At 32.0% G+C, this 23,299-nt stretch overlaps 1 protein-coding gene across 1 annotated transcript in view; it reads left to right on the top strand.

Moving 5' to 3' along the window:
- Positions 1–23,299, top strand: part of Vps50 (VPS50 subunit of EARP/GARPII complex) — a 121,121-nt gene that overhangs the window by 25,909 nt on the left and 71,913 nt on the right. Inside the window, exons 10-13 of the mRNA XM_005340532.4 lie at positions 6,257–6,299; positions 7,662–7,760; positions 9,215–9,355; positions 21,696–21,828. Of these exons, the coding sequence (XP_005340589.1) occupies positions 6,257–6,299; positions 7,662–7,760; positions 9,215–9,355; positions 21,696–21,828 (416 nt within the window). The remainder of the gene's footprint in view (positions 1–6,256; positions 6,300–7,661; positions 7,761–9,214; positions 9,356–21,695; positions 21,829–23,299) is intronic.

Here is a 23,299-nt window from a genome sequence, read left to right as displayed (position 1 = left end):
ATTTAAATTAGTTTCAAGAAAAGTTATTCTGAAAAGTCAAAACTACTTTAGAATTTTTTATTTCATTTGAGAAAAATTACTTGAGGGATTCCAAGAACATGCTGTAGCATGTGCTGGAAAGTTTATGTACTTTTGGAATTAGTTTGTTGAGTACTTTACTTTTAACATGAATGTATTTAATTTCTCATAATCTTTCAAGTATCTTGACAGTTTCATGAAAGTTGTTGATTGTAGAACTTCTTTAAGTTGTACAGCAGATGGGCACAACTTTTAATTACAGATGTGTCAGTACTAGGGACTTTTCTTCTTTATTACAAGATGTGCCTGATTTCTTTTTCTCTAGGCTCAGACCAGGGACCACCAGGAAGCTAACTTCAAGTAATGTTTGAATATTGAATGTTACTGCTGGGTCAGCAGGCCAGTTAGCTAGGACTATTGCCTTGACCCTGAGTCCTCATTGCTTGATCTGCTTGGATCAAGTTATTGATATCACACTATTCAGAAACTCCCTGCTCTCTTCTTCTTTTAAATTGTTTTTTATGCCTTCTTCTCTGTGATGGTGTTTAAAAATAATGTAAAATAATATCTGCACTTTGTAAAAATCATAATATTTAATGAAAATGGTCTTAAAGAAAAAAGTAAAGTTTTTTTTTTCTTGCTATAACCATTTTTTCTTTTATTACTCCCTGGAATAAATCACTTCAACTGCTTGTAAATTTTTTTCTTTGTAGGTTTCATTATAAATACTGCACTAAAATATCATTTTCTTGACTTATCACTGTAGTTGTCTATTGATATCCTCTGTTTATTCCCCAAAACAAAATGTTAATAAGAGATAGGATTTTCGTGTATTTCCTGTACTTTTTTTCTCTTCTCCGTCTTCCATGAATTTCTGAGCACACTAAGGACACAAATCTGGCTAGATCCAAAGTGATATTAGTAGTTTTGTTAAAATGAAAACATATCTGATTTAAAGGTCATATAGACACTACCTGGTACCTTAGGGTTGTTAGTTTAGCTTCACAGAATTTGGAAATCAGGTTTTCTTTGAGGGTCATTGATATTTTCTCTGCTTCTTGTGAATAGATTAAAACTACTAGAAGAAAGTTTAATTTAAGCAAACTTTAATTTTTAGTTTGCTTAAAATTATAGCATTTAGCATTGTAAGTCCACTTAATGTTCATGCTAAGAGTTTTAGAACTTCCCTGAACCCCACTAAAAGATGATAACGTGGAGCAGGTATCTGTTAGTCATCTTTGTTTCTCTATGACCAAAATAACCGACAAGAACAGCTTAGAGGAGGTAATGTTTATTTTGGCTCATGATTTCAGGGGTTCTTTCAGTCCATGATTGGGGGATTTCATTGCCCTGGGCCTGAGGTGAGGCATATCATCATGGATGAAGGGCAGTGTGTAAGAAAGTTGCTCACTTCATTGTAGTTGGGAAGTAGTGATAGAGAGGGAGGAGCCAGGGGTTTAAGATATAATCCCTAAGAGTACACTCCAAGAAACCCACTTCTTCCAGCCACATTCTACCTGCCTACAGTGAACACCTATTACAGTGTCCTTTCAGGTTATTAATCCATAAAATATATTAATCCCTGATTAGATTTCGTTCTCATCATCTAACTACTTCACCTCTTGCTTTTGAAGATACTTTATATCCTGATTATAAGAGGATGTACAACATATAAATGAATCAGGAAACCTTAGAGTTGGAAGCAACCCTTTCGACCTAGCCCACCTTTATACAGGAAACTGATGCCCAGAGATGTTAAGGGACTTAAATCAAATGGCTTGTTACTAACAGAACTTGGAAAGATCAATATGATGCTAATTATCCCTTCATCATCTTAAAATTTTGTACAAATTCAACCATACAAAAAGACAATTTATTTTCAGCCTTTCTCGGACTAATTTTTGCTAGAGTGCATATTCTAGAGCAGCTGTTTAAAAACACTATTATTAGTTATTTATAGATTTTATCTTTAATATTTTCTGTAGTGATGGCAAAAATGCTTCTGTAGAATTGTTCAGTGCTCTGTAGAATTGTTCAATTCATTCAATTTAGCTTGAAGATAGCTTTTAAAAGCTTTTAGCTTTCTGTTTTAGGACTAGTTTTTTTTTTTACCATAATGTAGCTTTTATTTATCAAAATGTTTATGAGTAGATCCTTTTAGCTTACTTTGATTAATTGAAATGGCTTGAATTCACATTTCTAAATGATAGCTAAGGACTTTAAAAGCTATACAGTTAATGTCCATTTCTTGATCATGTAATTTTTATATATGTCTATTTGATTAGTAGTCAGTTGTTATCAAACTGTGGTTGTATATTTTGAAAGTCTTTTTAATAAAACCAAATTATTTAATTTATAGATTTTATATTTATAACCCTGTGCATTCTTTACGTTATGATGTTTGCATTTTGTTAATACATAAGATATAGAGTAATTTAACTATAAATTAGGGCAGCAATGAAAACAACAGAGATTTGTGATAATTTTATAAATAAGCACTAACACTCATTTGTTTTTTAAATAGAGAGGCTGAAAAAATTAGTCTCATCTAGGAATGAATTTGAATATACTTCTTTTCCCTCCAAACTCAGTATATTCCCCTTAAAGAAAATGTTTGTAGGTTCTGAGTTACTGTCATTCCAGTTGCCCTTGCCTCTCAGCATCTGTGCCCCTAGCTTCAGCCTTGGGTATACTTTTAAACTCCATCTGGTAGAGCAGTATATCTAGCTTTAGCTGTGGTCATCTTTTTTCTTTTGCGGAAGCATCTGTAGACCCAGAGTCTAATATGGTTTTTCTTTTCCTAAAATAATTTCCTCCCTTTCTTCTATTTCTGCAGTTTCATTTGTTGAGGCAGAAAATAGGGCCTAAAGGAATAATAGTCAAATGTTGCTATTTTTCTTCAAATTACAAATTTGACTCAGTAGATATTATTACCTGCTCTGAGTTGGGTAGTGTGTTTTGTTCTAGGGAGTTACTAGGGAATAAATGATAGTCTCTTGGAGACTTGCACCATGGAGTTGTAGTCATAGATATTCCTTACTGTAATACACGGTTCTGTGAAAATTATGGAAGCTTTTGGTGAGCAAGGGTAGACTTTCCAGAGAACATGGCATTTGAGTTGGGCCTGAAAAGATAGAAGGGCATTTGCCAGTAAAAAAGAGAGGAGGATACGCTACTTATTGTGAATGTTGGTATAAGAATAGGAAGTTTGAAAATATGGGGTTTGGCAGAGTTGCACACAGTCCATATAAGCTAAAATATAAGCATTAAAAAGTGAATGGAAATTATTTTTTCATTTCAGATTGTTCAGGGATTTTCCATAGTAATTGACTTTATCTTTAGTGTTTAATGGGGAACCACCAAAGTTTTTTTAAAAAGTAAGACATTCATGTGATTTTATTTCTGCTTTACTTAAGAGCTGCAAACTTCTTTGTCTTTAGAGACCAAATAGGTAACATAAAAATGATGATAACAGATGTAAACCAGCAGGGAATGGCAGGACCCATTGAACTAGAGTATGCTTGTTTTGCCCAAAGCCTTTCCCAAGCAGGCTATTGAAAAACACTCTGTCTGCCAAACACATAGAATATCGACCAAATCCAGTGTGAAGTTAGACCCATGTCCAGACCCATGACAGCATTTTGAAGAGTGTTGTACCATGTCTGTCAAATAAGATGGATGTGTGGGGTGTATACCTTACATATGGAGACTTATTAAGAGGGTATTATAATAATTCAAGCAAAGGTGATAATGCTTGAATAGGACACAGAATTGAGAAAGTATTAGCATAGGTGGATATGGGGAATACTGAAATGAAATGGTAGAATCATCAGGATTTGATTATTGGTTACATATGAAGAGAGGGAAGAATTACATATGACACTGAGATTTTGAGCTTGAATTAAATGAATGTGATGCTAAGAAAAAAGGAGAAACTCTTGAATGATAAAAGATACTGATATTTCTAAGGTTTTATTTTATTTTTGCCTGACACAAAATAATTGTACATATTGATAAGTAACCATTATTCTACTGCACTTGTCACTTTTCTAGTCTCAACTTCTGTGAGGTCACTTATTTATAAGATTCTGCATATTAGTGAGATCATGTGGTGTTTAACTTTTTGTACTTGGCTCATTTCACTTAATATAATGTCCTCCAGACATCCATATTGTCACAAATGACAGGATTTCATCCATTTTTCTGGCTGCATAGTATTGCATTGTGCATATACACTGCATTTTCTTTATCTGTTCATCCTTTGATCTGTTTAGTTTTGTTGGAGAATTTATTTAATTCTTTCTAAGCAAAAGGCACTATCATGTCTGTCCCTTTTGGGATATTATTTTAGAGTCTTTAGCTCTTCATTTATTCATTCATTTATGCATGTATGCATTGTTTTTTTGGACAGGAGTTGTCCTAGAATCATTTTTTAAGGAAAATATCAATAGTACTTGCAAGTATTCCCTTAACCTTATATGTGGATTTGGTTGAATGTCAGTTATAAATTCTGGTTAGAGATCTTCATTTTTCTAACAAGGCATCAACCCTATATTGGTGATTGTCAGAGATTATAGTTTGTCCACTCTGAAGAATGTAATTACCAATTTTCCTGAACTTCTAACCAAAAAATGCTTATGGTAAACAGTATTTGTAGAAAATAATCAAATTTCTCTCTGGGTTTAGGACATTTATCTTTGAGACCATCAAAAATTAGGTACTTGTATTATTTTGGTTTTACTTTTTAACAAATTGCTTTATGTATCTCCTTCCTCCTCCCCTTCCTCTCGGTCTCTCTCAGTATCTCCTCAGCATATATTGAAAGGCTCTGTAAAAAGCCACTGCAAGGAGCCTGTTATTGTATATAATGGAAGGATGTGATGTGGTCAGGCTGTTGAGCCTTTGGGGATAAAATGTCCCCTTTATCAAAACTCTTGCAAAAAATTTCTCTCAGAACTTAATGACAGCAAAAAAATTTCCTTTTCCTTTTTCTTTTTTTTTTTTGCTTCTTTCCCTTGTAAATTAATAGTAGGTTTTGATATTATGAATGCCAAATTGTGTACTATGGCTTTCCTTCTTTGCTCTGACTGATAAGGCATTTGAGATTCAAATTTATCAGCAGCAGCTAAGAATTGTAAAAAACCTATATCAGTTTTTTAATTAAAATACTTTATTTTGTTAGATTTCATCAATTTGTTTTAGTGATGAGATATAACAATTTACACATGTCAGTTTTAAGATTTTGCTTAGTACAAATAATGCTGCAAAGATCATGTATGCATATAGCCAGGACTAGAACTGCTGAAGTAAGAGTGTGTGTCGAGTTTCAGCAGATGTAGTTTTCCCAAAATGTTGTATCAGTTTCCTCTTCTTTGCTCCAAATCCTTGCCAACATTTGGTAATAGAATCTTGATTTTTAAAAAATATTTTGGGCTATTTTGGTTTTAACACAAATACCTATTATAAGTTAAATGGCCTTTTCTTTTCAGAGGTTTTTAAATAGGATAGGTACAACATTATTTTGACTCCCATGTTATTACTAGTGTTTCTAGACTATGACATTTAATATTTTGTTTTTTGTTTGGTATATCCATGCATATTAATGTTAATATGCTTGTGAACTCAATATTTTTAGGATTATGAGACCTCAAAAAATACTAGAAATTTTGTTGTTGTTGATGTTACTTTAACTTGATTTTCCTGAATGACTAATGAATTCAAGTACCTGTTTATGTATTTATTGTCTGTTGGATCATTTTGGTGAAAATCATATTGAAGATTTTAATCTATTAACATGGTATATACTTCCATGTATCTAACTCTAATTTTGTCTTGGCATTGTATAGTTGGTTTTTTAAAATAATATATTTTTAAAAATTCATTTTCTAATTCCTTGTTACTGCTCTAGAGAGACTAATTTTTTTATTTTCGAAATTTTACATTTTATTTGAATTATAGTTTTTATCTTTAAAAATTAATTTTGAATTCTTAAATTCTTAGTTCTGTGTATAGATTCTTTAGGATTTTCTTCTTATACAATTCTATTGATGCTAGTATTGACTCATTTCTTTCTTTTATGTGATTTCTTTTTCTTTATTGCACTTACTGTAGAATCATCAGTACATCTTAAGTGCTCATACCACTGGTATTTGTTGATTATTTCTTCAGCTAACATATTTAGCACTTAAGTTTGTCTCTTTTTTAAGATAGACATATCTAACTCTGTTTTATTTAATAGTGAGCTGAATTCAAAGCTGCAAGATACTTTAGAACAAATTGAGGTAAGAAGGAGTTTTATCATAAATTACTTTTTCATTGCAGAAATTTTTGAAGAGTCTAGGTTCAGCATTATGTTTTGATTTCTGTCATTACCAGCGTTTCTAAATAACCAAAATTAAATTGTTGTTTTCATTTGGAGTATCTACTCATGGTCAATTTAGTGTTAATCTACTTCTAAACTCAATAATATTTTAGGAACTACTGGGCCTCAAAAAAAGGACTTGAAAATAACATCATTTTAGAAAAAAATCTCCAAAGTGTTTGTAATAGGTATATTTTCATGTAAATTATATGGTTGCCAAAATACTTGCCACATCTTAGTTACATTTTTATCAACTGCTTCTCTTTTTTAGTTGAATGAGTTAACTTGACTTATGAGTAAATATTGCCTGATCCTCTTAAACTCCTAAACCTCATAATGATATATAGTTCATCAAAATGCAGAAGCTAAGAAGAAAAAGGGTGTATCATTGTGAGCATTAAGCCTATTTTTCCTTCTGCATAAGTGCAGCATTCATTTCTTTCCTCAGCAGTCTTTGCAAAGCAGAGTATTCTATTCATTAAACCCAATAAGAATTATTTGATTTCTTTTAATATTTTACTTTATTGCTTTCCTTAAAAGAGTGCTTATGAAAGTTAAAGTTGGACTTTAAAATGACCCTTTTTATGGAAGTAGTCTTTGGTCATAAAAACAATTATTTGCTAATTGTAATAATTCTAACTTTATAGTCAAAAATACAACTGCTTATCCCTTACGTGGATAGTTCCCTGTATATTTTTAATGAAGGCTTTCTATTGAGAGATTAGTATTTTTTCACTCTTAATATAAATATTATTCTATACATATTTAGATAATTATTATTTAAAAATGACATTATTGAAGTAGAAAGCCATAAACAAAGTAGTGCTTTTAGGTATAAAACCTTAAACGCTGTGGTTTATACTTTCAAAGGCATTAGTTTGTTGAGAATTACTTTTTTAGAGATTACATAAAGGTGGTTGTTATTGAATAGTCTCACAAATTCAGTTCTTATAATTGTAATATTTTAGCAAATGTTTGAGGAAAAAAAATTAAGAAAAAGTAAAAAACAAGATTCCTTAAGAAACTTATTTTGTTTACCTTGAAACTCTAGGCAGAGTTTTAAGATATAGAAATTGATGCTAATAACATTGCAGTAAGCTTATAAATTGCTTATAAATTGTAACTCTAATTTGTTTATAATTTTATTTAAATTTAGTATTAAAACTACCAAATCCAGTATGACCATAAATATATTGAGATATTGTTAAAAGTGAGAGAATGGTTTTAATATATTCTTTTTGAAAACAATTACTTAGCCACCTCTTCCTCTTTTAATTAATAGGAACAATTGGATGTAGCTCTTTCCAAAATCTGCAAGAATTTTGACATTAATCATTATACCAAGGTTCAACAAGCTTATCGACTTCTTGGAAAAACACAGGTTAGTTTTTAAAAGGATGTTCCATTTTTTTCTTAATCATAAATCTACTTTCAAGATTGTTTAAGTCAGAATATAATAACTAATGTAGTATCCTTGAAGCATTTTATTTAACAAAGAATATTTTTATACTGAATTAACATTGGTAACATGATTGCTTACATGGAGTGTATGTACTGTGATTAAACATTTTAGAAGTTTATTTTGAACTGTGAAGTGTTTGTTAGGTTTAGCATTTTCACAATTTTGTATAAGTTTTAAGAAAAAAGTTCATCTTAAGATAATTCAGTGGGGATGACATGTACTTTCTTTGACCTCAGCTCTTGATCCTGAAACATGGCTTTCTCATGTGAGGTTTCATTTGTACCTAGATAAGCTGGCACAACTCTCTTAAAATGGTGTATAAACTTGTGTACATTTATCTTTTAAAATAGGCCTATTACATTCATCAGATTTTTCAGAGGATTCTGTTATTCCCCAAATGCCATAACTCCTCTTGTAATACATGGCTTTGCACACTCTTATGTTCAAAGACTTCCTTGAAGAACTTGGAACAAGGGCCGTGATTTGAAAATTTATTGTATTATCTGTATATACAGAATTGTACATTTACACTTATTACATTTAATCAGGATAGATGTTGAATGTTTTCTTCTCTGAAGTGGTCTTTTCTCCTAGAAGGAAATTTAATACTTCACCTAACCATTTAAATTTTTTACATTTTAATATCTTAATTGTTGTACCTTCTGACTTTTCACATCTTGGTTGTACTTAGGATGGAAAAATACAAGAAGAAAGATATGTTGATTTTTGAGGTACATATATAAAGACCTTCAAAAATAAAATTATGATTTCTAAGTTTCTTCAGAAGATTTTTTACCTTCATTTAATATGTATTGGTACCTGCCAGATGCATTACTCTAGTCCTCTGAATATAGGCCCTTATGTATATTCTAGTGAGGGATATGAGCATTCAAAAAATAGATGAGTATGCTGTCAGGTGATAACAGTTGCTACAGAGAAATATAAATTCAGGATAAGCGAATAGAGTGATGGAAAGTACTTCTTTGTATAGGATAAGAAGTTAGGAAAAGCTTCTCTGAGAAGTAAGCTATTGTGGAGTGTCCTGAATGAAGTAAGAGAATGAATATGTGATGGCAGAGAGAATCCAGAGGTGTGATATACTACAGCACATTTATACAGAGCAGGATAAGTACCAGTTAGTTACAAATGCAGAGCAATAGAACAGTTCAATATTCAGACTTGAGTGGTACAGTGTGATGGTTATATGAAGGGTTATCTGCAAATAATCCATACTACAATTAATTCTGGGAATGATAGCAATCTTTGTATTATAGTTATAATTGATGAAGATTTTTTCCTGTGTTTTTATAATCTGTTGAACTTTATTTATTTTAAGAAAATGAAATTATACTGTACCTATTTTCTTTCTACAGACTGCAATGGATCAACTTCATATGCACTTTACCCAAGCCATTCACAATACTGTGTTTCAAGTTGTCCTTGGTTATGTGGAATTATGTGCAGGAAACACTGATACAAAATTCCAAAAGCTGCAGTATAAAGATCTCTGTACGGTGTGTAGTAGCTTAAATACTGTTCATATGTCTGTCTCCTGTGTTTTAAATTTATATTTTCAAATTTTTTTGCACCTACTATTGGAAGATGCTACTATAATAAAAACAAGTATAGTTTGCTAAAAGTTTATTTTTTCTTCCATATTATTCTTTCTTTTTTAGTATTTTTATAGTTGTTGATGGAGGTGTATTTTATTCATTCATTTTTATGTAGTGCTGAGAATTGAACCCAGTGCCAGGCAAGTGCTCTGCTACTGAGCCACAATCCCAGCCCTCCAATATTATTCTTTTCCTCAAAAACTAAAGACTCACTCATACAAATGCGTAGAGGTTGCTGAGATTGAAGTGCAGTTGCTTCAAAATTGGCTGTCTACCCTCTTGTAGCTTCTTTTATTCTATCTCTGATAGTTCTCTTCTGTGATTGCATCTGGAGTGCTTCTAAGCAGTTATCTTTGTTCAGTCTTTCCATGTGTATACATGCACTCCTGTCAGTATCTGTAACCACTTTTCTTTTTTCCTTCTTAAAGAAACATTAAGTCTTTAGGTAGCAGAACCCAATAGGTGAACAGTAGTTGAATTCATGCTTTTTCAGAAGTAGGTCTTGCTGGTAGAGTATGAAGAAAAGAGAATAATGATCAAGTTGGAAATTGTAGTGTCTTTTTTTTTTTTTTTTAGGGAAGACTGGGAAGAAGCAGGATGCAGTGGGAATCATGCATTCTGTTTGATACCTGTTAAATATGTAGGTAGATATGCTGAGGTTAGTCTAGGGATATCTATCAAGGCTAAACTTAGAGATTTGAGAATCATCAACACATTGTATTTAAAACTATGATACTGGAAAAGAAGATTGGGGAAAGGGTTGATGGTGTAGGTTAAGAAGACACTAGGGCTATTAGCTTTGTGATTTTCAGGGTGTAGGTAGGGGAGGAGAGACTGGAAGAATATGAGAGCAGCTGGAAAGATAACTAAGAGATGGTGGTGTCATAGTTCATGAAGAAGGAAGTGTTGTAAGAAGAATGGAGTGCAAACTATGCCAGGTACTGCTGTCTGAAGATGGTGATATTCTAGAACTAGATACTTGATTTGACAATATGGAAATTGTTGTGGAAGTGGTCTCTCATTCTAGCCTAAGAGTATTCTTTGTTTCTTAGTAGAGAGTTTTTTTTTCTTTTTTTTCTGTTCCTTTACCCCCAAACTGGGGATTGAACACAGGTGTCCTTTACCACTGAGCTACATTCCCAGCTCTTAATTTTTAATTTTGATACAGGATTTCACTGTTTTGCTGAGGCTGGCCTTGAACTTGGGATGCTCATCCTTCAGCCTCCAGTCACTGGGATTACAGATGTGCACCACCATGCCAGGCATTATTTTTTTTTTCTTGATGTCTACTCAGGAAATTGTAGCAGTTCTAAGAAAAAAAAAATATATATATATATATATATTTTTTTTTTTCTATTTTGTAGTTATTTCTATGAATTAGTATGAAAGTAAGGTAATCCTTATTTGTCAGTGAGTTTGTAAAAAGTGCCGGTTGTGTATCTAATGAGAACTAGAGAAATTTCCTTACTTGAATACTACAACTAATATTCTGGAAGGATGTGTTTATATGTGGTATATTAAAAATTAGGTTAATAATGACTTGTTAATATAGGTAAAATATCTTTTAAAAATAATTTTATAAATCATGAAGACTTTCACAAATATTATTTAAGTGTAATATAGTTGTATAATTATATCTTTAAATATAGCCATCATATAATAAATTTTAATAATTTTGAAATATGTTGTTAGTTTTCTTAATTATACATGCTTTAAGAAAGTTTGAACTTACTCTGAATTATTTTAGAAAGTGTAAAGTTAAGAAATAACCCTCGGCCTCCTAGAAATTATCCCAGGATTCCTAGTCACTGCTGCTACAGGCAGACAGGAATGCTTTTATTTCTTTGAAACTTAAGTGTTATTTCATTATATTGAGTCATATTTGATAAATTTAAACTAGGTAAGATTAGAAAGAAATGATTTATTTCTGGGTTACCATGTTGCTTATTTAGTCAGATGAAAAGATGTGAACTTTTGGTAACTGAGTACTGTAAAAGATGATGGTTAGCTAAAGAAAGGAAAAATAGAGGGAATCCTTCAAAGTGGAATAAATAAGCTCATAAAAGGAAATGTCAGTACATTTTTCTGGGGAAAAGGAATATCAAGGCTCTGGAGTAGCATAACTCAGGCAAGAGAGATAATTCATGAATGAGTCTTATATTATAATGTAAGATTCTTAATTTTTCAGTATGAAGCTGTGGAAATCATTTTAGCCTCTGGTTAAAAGTATAACTGTTTAGCATATACTTGTATAAAAGCAAATGTGGCAAATGTGGTAAGCAAGAAGTGGCAGAATCCTCAGCAGGCAGGTGGAGGGTATTGATTGGCATATTTTGGAAACAAGAAGAATGAGCTTAGGCATTTTGACAGTTTATTTTCTCTGTATCAGAGCAATATTTTGAAGGAAGTCCTTAATCATAAATAGAGTTTAAAAATAACATTAAAAATTAAGATAATTGAGTGGTACAGCATAAGAGAGAGATGGAGTTCCTCTGAACAGGGAACAATTGTGATTCCTGTAAATGGAAAGAGATTGGAAATGAAAAGAGATAATAATAAATCTGCTTGCTTTATTCATAGTATTATTTTCAGCCACTTTCAGATGTCAGCCTAAATGAGCTAGAGCAAAATTGAAGTATTTTTAAAAAATCTCTTTACAAAGAAATTGAGCAAAATTAATATTCAGTCTTTATTAATTCTGGTAAACAGAACCTCAGAGTTCTTAAGGCCAACAGCATCATGTTACACTAGGGAATTCTGTGCTTTTTGTTTCCTTTCATCATTGCTCTGAGCTTAAAAGTTTAGTTGGTTTTGAGTTTTTAAAAATAATTTTGCAATTGAATGTACTTATTTTTTTCTTTACTAACCCATGTTTCTAAATGGTTTAATTAAAGCATAGTTTTATAGTCTATCCTTCGATCTAGTTTCCCTGCTTTTCTGAAATATGTTGGTTTACTGTTTTTAGATTAATTATTGAAGTTCTTTTAAAAAAGGCGTATGTTATTTTGAACCCCTGATAAATGGCTAATAATTAGCAACAAAATTTTCAAAGGAGAACTCAACTTCATTTATTTCTTTAAAGGAACAGAGTAGAAGGTCAGAATGGTAATCTTATTTACTTAAAAATTTATTTTTATTTTTAAAAATTTATTTATTTATTTGGTATTGGGATTGAACCCAGGGGAACCTAACCACTGAACCCACATCCCCAGCCCTTTTTTAAAATATTTTATTTTGAGACAGGGTTTTGCTAAGTTCCTCAGGGCCTTGAAAAATTACTGAGGCTGGCTTTGAATTTGCTATCCTCCTGCCACAGCTTCCTGAGTCAATGAGATTACAGGCATGTGCCACCATGCCTGGCTTAAAAAAAAAATTAAACTTTGTTTATAATTGCATTTATATTTTGATGTACCCCACATGTTTATATGTGAAAGGATTTGTAGACAGCATATGGAAGCTCTTTATTTTGACCTTGTAGGAAAACCTATTGTAAGTTATTTCAGAATTTATAAAGTATTCATCAGTTGTTTAAAGATGTTTTTATTAGTGTATTATGATTATACAAATATAGTGGGGTACATTTTTATGTAATCATAGTTGCATGGAATCTGATTTGCTCCATTTCAGTCCCAAGTGCTTCCTTTTTATCTCCCCTCCTGTCTCCCTTATTCCCCTTCTTCTACTGGTCTTCCTTCTATTTAATTCTTTTTTAAGTTGGTACTTTATAGATATACAGAAAGATGTAATTCACTGAGGTTGTATGTACAGTACATAGCCTAATTTGATCAGTTTTATTCCACAGGTGTTTTTTTTTTTTTAATAGCAATCTTTGGCAGCCTGATGGGTTTCCCTGAGGGAAATTATTTCAAGATGTTAATTAAGATGTCATTGATTAATTTTTTGATAATAGAGTTGACTAAACTGGCTGAAGTTCTCTCAACCATTTTTCAATTGTTCATTTCCAAATGATTTTAATGAACTTCCAGTTCTGTTTTTGAAATGAACTTGATGATATATTTATACTTTGGGGAAAAATTTAGGATTTCTTTTTAAAAAACCTTTTAGAAATCATTTCAATATGGGTTTTCACAGTGTCTGGCACATTAGAGGTATTTAGTAAATGTTTCATCAGTAAATTGGATTGCCATCTTTGTCTTCAACTGGCATAATGTTGACACAATTCAAATCTGATTAGGCAAAAAAATTCAACATTGATCACGTCCTCTGTGCCATTTATTTTTACAGGTATTTTATAGCATACTTCATGGAAAGGCAAACTAAAGACTAGTTTAATGTTCCACCTTTAATCTTTTAAAGTTTCATTCTTATGAATAGTATCATGTGATGTCAATAAATAATATCAATTGGATTATAATTCAATGTCAGTTTTTTGAGAATCAGTAAATATCTTCGATATGTTCCTGTTGAAGACAGTCTATTTTAATATTCAAATAAAGACCTAAAGACAAATCCTTTTTTGAATAGAAAACATTTTTCTGTTCCTAGATTCTCAGGGCACTTTCTGTTGTGAAGAACTAATTTATTTTCTTTTGTCAGGTAGTGTAAGAGTATGGTGACTTTCTTTACTATACATGTTAAGCTACTAGGAAATTTAGAACTAAATTTAATGTTCATGTATAGTGCCCATCTTGATTTTGGGTTTTCTGTATAATTAACTGCTTTTTTATTTCTTTCCTATTTTCTGACTTTTTAAAACTAATTTGTTATTGAATGTTTTTTGTCACTCATGGTCTTTATGGAGTTAGGCCTAATATAGATTATATAGGTAGTTACTAAGTAATATGATGCTCAGTCTTAAAATGACTATATATAATTAAAACATTAATTGTAAGAAAAGCAAACAGAATATAAAAATTGTATTTGCATCATCTTTTTAATGTGTATGTGAGCAGATAAAGTAGCTTTATACACTGTTGTATATAATTTTTTCCCACTGGTTATGTAAAGAACAATTTCCTATTTCAATAAGTTAGAACTCATGTAGCTTTTAATGACTTGACAGTATTTCAGTGTTGAAGATTCTGTGGATTAACTAGTTTCCTATTATTGGATATTTTTGTCATTTCCAGCTTTTGTTGTTGTGAACAACACTATATCATATAAATATTCTTAAAGCTAAATCTTTAAGTGTGTTTAGTTATTTCTTTAGGATAAATTATGAGAAGTGAAAATGCATTGTCAGAGTCTTTACATTTTAAAGACTTGGTTGTATTGCCAAATTGCCCTCTAGAAAGTGTATTTCAGTTTACATTCCATATCAGCAGCATCTGCTTTGCTACCTTTCCCTGAACATATGAATGTTGTTTATTATTATTTTTTATTTCATAGCTTAATTGTCAGGTACCAGAAAGTAGCAAGTGAAAAATAATTTGTGTTGTTTATCACCCAGGCATGTTTGGGATGTTAAGAAAATTAAACTGCGACATTTATAGCCTGTTGAAGTTAATTTTCTTGTAAAGGTGAGGACCTTTCTTTTCTTGCTGACTGCTACCAATATTTGAATATTGATCCAAGAGAGCAATCTTTACAGTTCAGGGAATGCTATTATTTATTTGAGGGCTTGCTCAGGTCATTTCTAGAATAAACTAAGAATTTAGCTGCCAGATCTATTCTTTTTTACAAATACATGGTGTCTTGCCAAACAGGAACACTTTATATGGATGGGTCCAGGGATATCAGGGAAATACTGTATCCCGTGGCATGAGAATAAGAGAGCATAGGGCAGGTGAAAGAACAGTGGATTTTTGGGCCTGGTTTATTGGGTTTCAGGATGGTGGTTTCACTGTTTGTAGTGTACCCAGGAATTAATGAATTACTAAGGAGCTAGTGCCTTTTCTCTCTTGAATGGAAATGGAGGGATTCTCTGTTCTCTTGAACCCAGCTTAGGTGTGGCAAGACCTCTCTGCTGCATAAGAACCCTTCAAATTAATTAGCCTGCAGCTGGGTGATTTGGGGGAAAGGAAGTGGGGTAAAAATAAAGGACTAACCTTTAAAGGGTAGAAATAAAAAATAGCTTATTGTGAAAAACTATTTTGAAACCTGCCCTCCCCAAGATCTATTCTTTATTTGATAGTGATTTTATTGTGATCTCAGCACAGGGACTAACAGCATTTTGTTAGTTGATGACTATAAGTGCTATGCTTATTTTATATTATCAAGCTGTCTGTTGGGTCAAACAGACAAAATAATGTTTTAAGGATATCCCTAAGAATTTTAATTTAACAGCAGTTAGAAAAACTTGAGAATGATACTAAAAGAGCATGTTCTATTTCACAATTTAGCATAGCTGGTTACCTAATTCCAAGTTGGGATCACTTATATCATTATGTTGTCTTTATATGTATAAACATATTTAATATTAATAACAAAGTGCCTGGTAGATGAGAATGATTTTTTTCTCCATCATACATTTGAATTTTCAAATCATGAATGAGTCCAGTCAGGTGCAAGGACAGTTTTGCTAAAAGCATATTCACATATATATTTTTTAATCTATAGAGTGTCATAGAGACTCTAGGTGATTTGCTTTAACCATTGGGATTTATATACAAGAAATGGTATGCAGAAATCCTGACCAAGTCATCACAAGGTTAGTTCCCAAGCACAAACAGGTTCTCTCCAGTTCAGTGCTCTTTCAGCTATTTGGTCCTATTTCTCTGGTTTCCTGTGGTTAGAAAGTACTTTAAAATGTTTAGATTTTTAGCAGCTTGGCACTTGAAGTAATCAGAGATTAGAAGGGTCTTGTAAATGTATGGCTCAGGCATTTAATTAGGGTACAGTCCCACATTTTTGGTTCCTTGGGCCTTAGTGCTGTTTTGAGCAGCAGCACATTTCCAGAGTCTTAGCAAATGTCCCAGCGTCTTCTGGTGATGGGAGCTCACAGTGCTAACAGCATTCATCTAACAATAGTAGTAACCCTTTATTGTTTTTTTTTTTTTTGGTGTGTGTGTGTTTGTAGGATGGGGCACTGTGAGTTTTGGATTTCTGTGAGGAAGCCAAAACATCTTTGTGCTTGTCAGGATATGATTAGAATGCTAAACCTAAATGTGAAACAAGAACAAAATAATGCTTTAGGGCTGGGGTTGTAGCTCAGTGGTAGAGTACTTGGCCTAGCACTGGGTTCGATCTTCAGCACCACATAAAAATAAATAAATAAAATAGAGGTATTGTGTCCATCGATTAACTAATTTTTTTTTAAAAAAATAATGCTTTAATGATATCTCTGTGGATTTTCATTTTGATAATTAAATTAAAAATAGCATCTTTCTCAAATTTTTATAAGATTTGGAGATGGAGAGTTCTGGTAGGTATAAAAGTAAATTATATAATAAGTAAAAGACTAACTCAATAGCTCCTTTTTTCATTTTTATCATATGACATTTAACCAATAAATGTAAAGATGTCAAAAGATGACATTCTTTCATTGTGTGCTTCACATTTGGAAAGGAGACTTATATTTATGGAGAGATTTATACTATTCTTTGAATGTGGCCTACATTCATTGTTTATAATCAAGGCTCACATGTTGCTACTTTTGATAAGTTCTTCATTTTAGTTTTGATCAGATAAGTTGGTTAAGATGGTTAATAATATAGATGAGAGTGCCAAATGTTAACTGTGAACTGATAAGAATGAAATGGGAAATATGTTTGTGGATTTTGTGACTGCATTGCTCAAGATTGGATTTAGCAGCCTATTTTGATGTTCCAGTTGGGAAGCATGGTAGAAACATGTTGAACTTTTGTATCGTAATATCTGGATTTGTGAATCATCTCTAAATCTCACACCCTAGGATATTTTTTACCTTTTAGGATCACCAATGTTATGAGACATATGTGTCTTCTCTGTAGAAGATATGAATTTTTTTCTTAGGTTACTTAAAGTATCCCTTCTTTTCTGAATGCTTTTTTAGAAATATTTCTCAAAAGCTTGTACTGTTTTTTATACGTAACCACACAACTTTCAACTAAAGATGAAAGTAGAAAAATAACTATAGAACACAGAGAAGTATTGGTAATTAAATTTCTCTTTTCTATCTGCTCTTACAAAAAAATTCAAGGCATGAAATTTGGTTCTTTGGGGTGTCTTACTGTGTGGATATTTGCTAAATTTAAGACTTTCATTCCTACTTTCATGTGATGTAAACACAGAAGGGGAGTTAAAATATAATGCTCTTCTGTCATGAGATATTTTTGGTGCTCTGTCAAGCAAGTCTCCCCTTAGTGGGAACTTGAACTAAGTTTTAATGTTAGGAATTTAGTAATTAATGAATGACTCAAATCAGTAATGAGATATCTGTTTGATCATGTTTCACACATGTCTGTGTAATAATAAGATTCTGTATTTGAAATTTGGAGGTGATTTCAAAATACTAACTAGTTGCAAACGATCTTAAGTATGTGGTAGTAAAAGCATGAGAAAGATTTGTTACTGAGAGTTGACACTAGTTGGTAGCATGGTGTAATGGAAGGTGGTACCATATTAACATAAGATCAATGTAGCTGGTTCCCAGCATAGTCTTCTATACAGAGATTAATATATCTGGGCTTAAATCTATTGAAAACATTATTTTATCTATCCCATTTTACTTTTCTTCTGTAAGTTGTTTATTGTGTGTGTATAATAAATTTAGTAAGATGGTCTCTACATTTGTTTCTATTTTAGAATACAAACTTAGGCAAGGATTATTTAGTTAACTGGTAGTGAGTATGTCATGGTCTTATGCTTGTACATATGAATATATTTGAAGATAATAAAATTTGAGTTCTTTTGGGAGACTCAGGTAAGCTTAGTGGTTTCACTAGATCTATGAATCATTTATACTTAAATCATTGAGAAAAAGGCTTGCTATACTTCACTACATAATTTCAACCTTTTTTGAATAAGAATTTACATGTATCCATGTGTGTATATCTCATATAAATCCACTAAACTTCAGCAAACCCCAAAGTGATAGCCCTAGGAAAGGATCTCCTCTGATTCCTCAAGTAAACAGGCAGATAATGTAGTTATACAGTGGTTGGGTGGAGAATAGAAGGTGGTAGGTCTGTTTTAATTTTCTGGTTTGTTAAACTGTGACAAGTATAATAGAAATTAATTGGTGGACTATAACATAGTTATTTGTACAGTAATAATTTTTCTTTGGCAAAAAATAAGACTAATACTGCCTTTCCCTTATCTACCAGAAAGAATGTTGGGATATACTTAGATTAAATATATTTGCATAATACAAATATAAATTTATGCAAAGTCGAATTTATGAAATTTAGAAAAATCTACATGTAAAGGAGTACCTTTATTCAAGTGAATGATTACTGAGTCAAAGCCCAGAACTTTTTGTGACTTTTGCTTTTCTTTGCCATTTTCCTTTAGCCATTTCCTGACCTTGTACATCAGTATTGGCTTTCAGTATCTGTGGAATAAGAGGTGGATTATGTTTAATGATGTGCTAAAATAAACAAAGGAAAAAGGAGTAAGACCGGTTTATTGTAAAAGTAGCAATTATAAAAGCAAGCATGAGAAGTTAACCCCAAATAATTTTTCATAGCTGCAAAGTCCTCATTTGTGTTTATGAATGATATTTTAGTTTATTTTACCAGTCTTCTTGTTTGAACATTTAGATAGATGTCATTATTTTGTATTTGCAAATAATCCTTTAACGACTAACCTTGTGCATACGCATTTCACATTGCTTAAGGTATATCTTCAGGATAATCATTTCTAGAAGTGGGATTCCTGGGTAGAAGGGAAAATACATATGCTGTTTTGTTATGTGATGCTAATTTCCTTTCCTTGAGGTTGTACTATTTTTCATTTTCACCAGCATTATATCAGAAATCTGTCTTTTCACAGCCTTGCCACAGACTGTGTATAATATAGAAGTAAATAAAGCCAGACAGGTTTTAATCAGTGTTATACTCTTCCAGTAGAATGGTGTCCAGTTTGAACTGACCTCAACTTTGTTTTGTATAAAGCCGCTTAGACATTTTAAAGGGACTCCCCTTAAAAGAGGGGATACATAGAAGGGTCATAGGGAGTCAAGAAGTGAAAAATTGCAGAAGAGCTAGAAAAGGGGCTATTCCATGTGAAACGCATTTAGATTTGCTGACTGCTCCTTATGGAAGTTCCTAGGTTTCTATCTTTCCCTGGAGACAGGGAGACAATGTTCTCATCCTCAGGTGTTAACTGAAATAAACAGTAAATTCTTTAGGTAGCCTTGAGTTTTCTGAGGCAGGCATTTTAAGGGGTCTGGTGTCATCCTAGGGACCTGACCTTGAGCCATTAGCAACCATGGTAGTGTGTTTTCAGATCTTTTTAGACCAAAGTTCAGGCCCCCTTGTAAAGTATTCAGAAGATCCTGGCCAAAGTTTGGTTAAGGAGAGGATCTTTGCCATTGGGCAGCTTTAAAATTTTCACTAATGTGATGAATGAGAATTTTGTATCTTATTATGAAGTTCATGTACATTCTTTCCATTTTTCTATAACACTTTTTTGCTTATTTTTTCCAAACATTTGTCATTGTTGTTGTTATTGAGATAGGATCTTGCTATGTTGCTCAAACTGGCCTTGAACTTCTAGGTTCAGGCTATTCTCCTGTCTCAGCTTCCCACGTAACAGAAACTGTATACCACTGTATCCAGCTTCCCAAACTTTTAAGAGCTCTTTATATGTGGTGCTGAATTTGAACCCAGGGCCTTGCACATGCTAGACGAATGCTCTACCACTGAGCTACAACCCTAGCCCAAGTTTTCATTTTTATGTAATAAAATTTATCAACATTACCTCTGAATTTCAAGTTGTAAATTAAAGAGCTTTCCTCTTTATAAAGGTTAGACAGGATTTTAGTCATGTTTTCTTTAGGTGCTATTATAATTTTATTATTTTTTTCTTGTTTAGTTTTTTTTATTTGCCTATTCTTTTGCTTTTCACTGTATTTTCTGGTCTATTTGCATTGACTGGTATCTCTAGAACTTTGTTAAATAGTAGCAGAGGTGATGAGTACCCTTTCCTTCTTCCTAACCATAGTGCATATGCCTTAGAATTTCTTCATCTTAAGAAAATATTGATTCTCAGCACAACTTATAAATAAATAAAATAAAGATCCATCAACAACTAAACATAAATATTAAAAAAAGAAAAATATCAGTCTATTGTTTTTTTCTCATGAGTTTTTAGTTAGGAATAGGTATTGAATGTTGTCCCTTTTTTTCCTTTGAACATCTGTTGAGATAACCATTTTTTGTTCCTTCTCAGACCTACAAATAGGGCAGATATTAATAAGCCAAAGTCTTGGCCTTCAGTGTTTTATTAGCATTGATTTGTTTTGGTGGATTAATTATATACTAAAGGAATGCTAGAAAATCTCAAATAATGGTACAAAAGTTGCTTTTTGACAAATGGGAAGCCTATAAAATAGAAAAGAAAAAGCAGAACGACATTTTTTTTATGAGGGGTAGAGAAGAAAAACAATCATATGAATCCCCATTAGTTAGAATACTTGTGATCACATTGTTTCATAGTCTTTTTAAATGTGAATAATTACTTTAAAATATTACGTTCAAGAGACTGGGATGTGGCTTAGTGGTGGAGCGCTTGCTTAGCATGTGTGAGGCACTGTGTTTGATCCTCAGCATCACATAAAAATAAATAAATAAAATAAAGGTGTTGTGTTCATCTACAACTAAAAAAAATTTTAAAATATTACTGTCAATTATAGGATATCTATAGTCATATGATTTATAGAATTTGTAGTTTGTCAAAGGTGATTACTTAAATTACACAAATGAAATCATTGAATTATAAATGCAGCCTCTGTTTTACTGGTTGTTACTCAGACCCAAGTTTAAATATAAAGGTGTCTGTGCATGTTTACAATTATGTCTTTGAGAAAGACATTTGGGGAGGTTTATACTGTAGTTTATGAGAATACTTTCTAATTCTGTAATATCTTGTATTCTCCATAGTTCTGTGAGCATAACTGATTTATAGTATATGAACTGTTATTACCAATAAGTACTAAAAGGTCATGATGAAATGGGAATTACTTTAAAATTTTTTCTTACTATTGAATTTTCTCTTTAGGTATGTCAGTAGGAAAAATTTTCTTATTGTTAACTTTTCAAATGAATTTGATTAATAACATAACATTTTATTTGAATTAACTTTGAGTATAAAAGTAACATAATAATTTGAGAATTGGGCTGTTATCATTTTTTTTCAGCATGTGACACCAGACAGCTATATTCCGTGTCTTGCTGACCTGTGTAAAGCACTGTGGGAAGTAATGCTCAGCTATTACAGGACTATGGAATGGCATGAAAAGCATGACAGTGAGGAAACTGTTTCAGCATCTGGTAGGAAATTATTTTATTTTAAAAATTAAAATATAAAATATGCCACATCTGTAGAGTAAGGATAAACAAAAGAGAAAAGGTGTTCCTTTACAATTTCAGATACTATTACAGTGACCATTGATTAAATAAATGTTCAGCAAAGAAAGTGATTCAGCTACTGCAAAAGCTCCATTACCTTTTGGAATTAACTGGACCAAAGGACTTTTTAAGTGACTGATAGTACCAGTTTCCAGGAGTATGTGCTGATGGCTTTTTCAATAGAGAAGGAGCTTTTTCTTAAAGGAGAAGGAGAAGGGGTAGGGGAGGAAGAAAGAGAAACAAAAAATATTAAAAAATATTATTATTAATGTCAAACTAAGTAAGACGTTGGTCTACTTAAATTTACTATGAATTCAGTGCTAAATATTCAGTGTTAATCTATTTTTATACAGTTTTTAAGCTGTACTAATAAAATTAGATTCTAAGAATTAGTGTACTTTCCTTTCCGAAAATAGGAAAGTGAAACTTTGAAAAACTGTCATATAGAAGAGCTAAATTATTTACTAGCCATTTTATTTAAATTGCCTCATTTGTGTAGTTATATAACTTAAATTGGTTATCCTTAAACAAAAGCTGAGGTTAAGTATTCAAAATACTTTTTAAAACAACAAATTATTTTATCAACATTTTGTTTAATGTGGATAAACTAAATAATACTGCATAAGTTTTTTGTATGTTAGATACAATTTAACATAGCTATTTAATCAAATTATTTTAGTACTTTCCAGTTTCTGAAGTACCTGGTTTCTATGGTTGGGTAGTACAGGAAACATCCAAATCTCACTGATTAAACATGGAATTTTGAAAGGTTGGAAGATACCTGTTTAATTTCTTTCTTGACTCAGAAGAGCCTTATAAATATAGAAAGCAAAAACTGAGGAAAATTCTGTGGATGGATCTTCATCTATTAAGAAACACTGTTGAAGAAGGTAAAGGAAGGGAGAGGAGGAGAAGGCAGAGAGGATTAGCTATGAACCAGGATTGTAGGTCCCTGGACAGGGGATGTAGCTCAAGTGTGGGTCACCTGCTTAGCCTGTGCAAGATCCTGAATGTGATCACTAGCAAGTCGACAGATTGTATAGACCAGACTGTTTTTACTCACCTTAAACTTAACCTTTGTACTACCTCTGGGAACACAGGCTGTGTAATCTGAGAGGCCTAGCTTCAAATTTTCACTGCCTTGAGAACTGGAAGAAATTGTCTTCTCTAGTCTTCAATTTGCTCCTTTAAATGGTAGGCTAACAAACAAAACAAAACAGAAAACCCAGAGTTAGGAAACTATCTATCCTGCAGAGCTGCTGCTGTAAAGTTTAGAAGGATGTCAGGTTCTTCCGTTGGCTATTGTAACTATCATGAAAGAATAGATCAAGAGATAATTATAACAACTATAATAATAATCCTGAGATGCCTAGAGGGTCTTTTTTGGTTTGTT

The sequence above is a fragment of the Ictidomys tridecemlineatus genome, chromosome 2, assembly GCF_052094955.1.
Source record: "Ictidomys tridecemlineatus isolate mIctTri1 chromosome 2, mIctTri1.hap1, whole genome shotgun sequence".
In the NCBI taxonomy this organism is placed as follows: Eukaryota; Metazoa; Chordata; class Mammalia; order Rodentia; family Sciuridae; genus Ictidomys; species Ictidomys tridecemlineatus.
Note: the sequence above shows the minus strand (reverse complement) of the source record. Positions and strands in the feature narration are given on the sequence as shown.